This window comes from Pundamilia nyererei, unplaced genomic scaffold (genome assembly GCF_000239375.1).
Source record: "Pundamilia nyererei isolate P.nyererei 1_Seehausen unplaced genomic scaffold, PunNye1.0 scaffold02881, whole genome shotgun sequence".
NCBI classification, from domain to species: domain Eukaryota; kingdom Metazoa; phylum Chordata; class Actinopteri; order Cichliformes; family Cichlidae; genus Pundamilia; species Pundamilia nyererei.
In genome coordinates this window covers 2,104-4,552 of record NW_005190282.1, presented here as the reverse complement: position 1 = coordinate 4,552, position 2,449 = coordinate 2,104, and the positions used below count along the sequence as shown (strand labels likewise).

The window sequence follows — 2,449 nt, the reverse complement described above, 5'->3', positions numbered from 1 at the left end:
CCACACATCACAGACAGTTGCAGGCAGGCCCACCTTGGTCACCTGAGACGGGTCCAGAGAAAAGAGTTACTGTGATTTCTTGTTACAAGTTTACTGGCTGTATCTGAGTGGAAGGAGCAGCGTCTGACCTCCGCGTCCCTCAGGTTTGTGTCTCCCCCAAACACAACGGTGACATCATCAGGTGCATGTTTCAACCTCCGCTTCACCACATGCAGCTGATTCAGGCGCTCTGCAGTATTTTCCTTACAGCTCTCAAAGTGAGATGTCATCAGGCACAGCTTCAGACCGTTGACGATCACCTGAGTTTTGGAAACGAAAATGTTCCTGAGCATCACTTATGGAGACGAAAAAAATATCAGAGATGATTTTGCACACACCTGAGCGACCAGCAGGTTCCTCCTCATCTTAGTGGTGGGATAAGGTACCATCTCGCTCTCCACAAGTTTGACTCGTGACTTTTTCAGCAACATCCCTGTGAAGCAACCGTTCCGACCACCTGATCAACACAAAAGGAAGAGAAAGATGGAGACTTTTAAGCTTTGGTTCCCCTTCAGATCAAATCTTTAGTCAATCTTAGTTCCCTTGGTGATCCCTGTCTTCCCTGTTGTGTCTCTGTGTCTGCATATGTTCCCTGTCTTGTCTAGTTAATATGTCTGTAATCCTGTTCGCATGTTTTTCTCTGTGTGTTTTGTCCTTTTGCCTCTCCAGTCTGTTTTGTGTTTCCATGTCTTTTTATTCCCAGTCTCAGTTTTTAGTTCATGCGCCTTAGTCTGTGTCTCAGTGTTTGTGTTACTTCCTGGATTTTTTGTCTTGTGTGTGTTGTTCAGTCTGTCTCGTTAGTCAGATTTTGTTCACCCTTGTTCCCTGGTGTGTCCTATCTCCTTGATTATCTCATGTGTACTTAAGCCCTTAGAGTTTGTTCAAAAACAGTGAAGGAAGAACACAGATGTTACTAATATTGACTAAAGTCCTTAACAGCTCTCTTCATGTGTTACATGAAGTCAAAGCAAAGCAGCTCAGCTGCATTCAGCCATTAATCACCATTTGATCATTCATACCTGTGCCTTTCCTACCTGTATCTATCTGACATACTGTACCTTCAATCATCAGGTAGTTGATGAGCTGTTCCTTCAAGAACTGGACATAAGGGGGAACGAGCTCCTGCAGGAACACCACATCAGGGTTGTGTCTGTATTTACAGAGATTTACTTTAATAATATTAAATGTCACATATGTGCAGCTTTTAGGAAAATGTTACATCTCCAACAACATTTTCTCCAAACGATGCCTTAAAGTGTGAAAAGTGTAACAGGTACTTACAAGTTTAAATATTTAACCAGGCCTCTGGAACGCTCTGGACGTTTTTCCAAATCAAGCCCGTCCACATTCCAGGTGATCAGGGACAGTTTAAAATCCTCTTCTTCTGAGGGTTTCTGTGTAGCAGCAGGACTGGCAGCAGGACTTCCATCTGGACTGTCTACAACCATAGCCATCCTGGAAGTTTTTCACAGTCAGTCAGCTAAAATACAAAAAGTCATATGTAAACTTAACCATACATAGAAGAGCTGACAGCAGACTTACCAGTCATCTGGAGTAGTATCTTCACCACTGTGTGTTTTAGAGTCGCTCTCCATGTCTGCTTCAACAAGTTAGTTCTCTCTCTGAAATAAAGGTGACAGTGACAGGAAGATTATGCACTGTTTAAGTCATAAAACACACACACACACACACACACACACACACACACACACACACACACACACACACACACACACACACACACAGGCTTGGTTTCCAATATACCCAGGCAGTTTCCTAGTATGTGTATATAACTTTTTTCGTGTCCTTGGTTTCAACCCAAATATGGTTGAAAGTATGTTTACATGTTCTAGCTCCACCCATTCTATCAAGGTTTAATATTTTTATACCAACCTTAAATAAACATACGTACAGAGAAAAGCCAGTGAGCAGACAAAGCAATGAAAGCAACAACAGAGGTTCAGAAAGTATCACGATATGTAAATGTAAGCAAGTCCTGAGAGCTTACTTTTCCAGAAGGATTTGGCTTTGTAATAGCTACATTTATGAATTAAAAACTTTATCAGAAAAATTAAAAATATTAACAAGAAAGGGGAAGAAAAAGTTTCTGTCCTTAATAAAAATTGTCAAATATTATTTCCATTAATGTCAGTGAGAGTGTTCAAAAATGTTGATTCTGTTCATCTGGACGTAGCATTTTGTGGGAGAAACATTTCATCACTCATCCAAGTGACTTCTTCAGGTCAGCTGACTGCAGGTTTCCCCAATCTTATAAACAGTACATTTGCATAATGACTGAAACCAGCCCACTGAAGGAACAATGGGCCCGGAGGTCAGTTCCTTAATCTTAATTATGCAAATTCTCATGACCATTGATCAACAACCACTGACCAAAACCCACTGATCAAAG

General features: G+C 41.3%; 1 protein-coding gene across 1 annotated transcript; it reads right to left on the bottom strand.

The window, feature by feature from the left end:
* Positions 1–10: 10 nt before the first annotated feature.
* Positions 11–1,634, bottom strand: LOC102210138 (tyrosyl-DNA phosphodiesterase 2-like). Its single transcript, XM_005755753.1, has 5 exons — positions 1,582–1,634; positions 1,321–1,494; positions 1,098–1,189; positions 378–496; positions 11–299 (listed from the first exon to the last, which is right to left on the bottom strand). The coding sequence occupies exons 1-5, from the start codon at positions 1,632–1,634 to the stop codon at positions 39–41; spliced, it is 699 nt and encodes a 232-aa protein (XP_005755810.1). The 3' UTR covers positions 11–38.
* Positions 1,635–2,449: the final 815 nt, after the last annotated feature.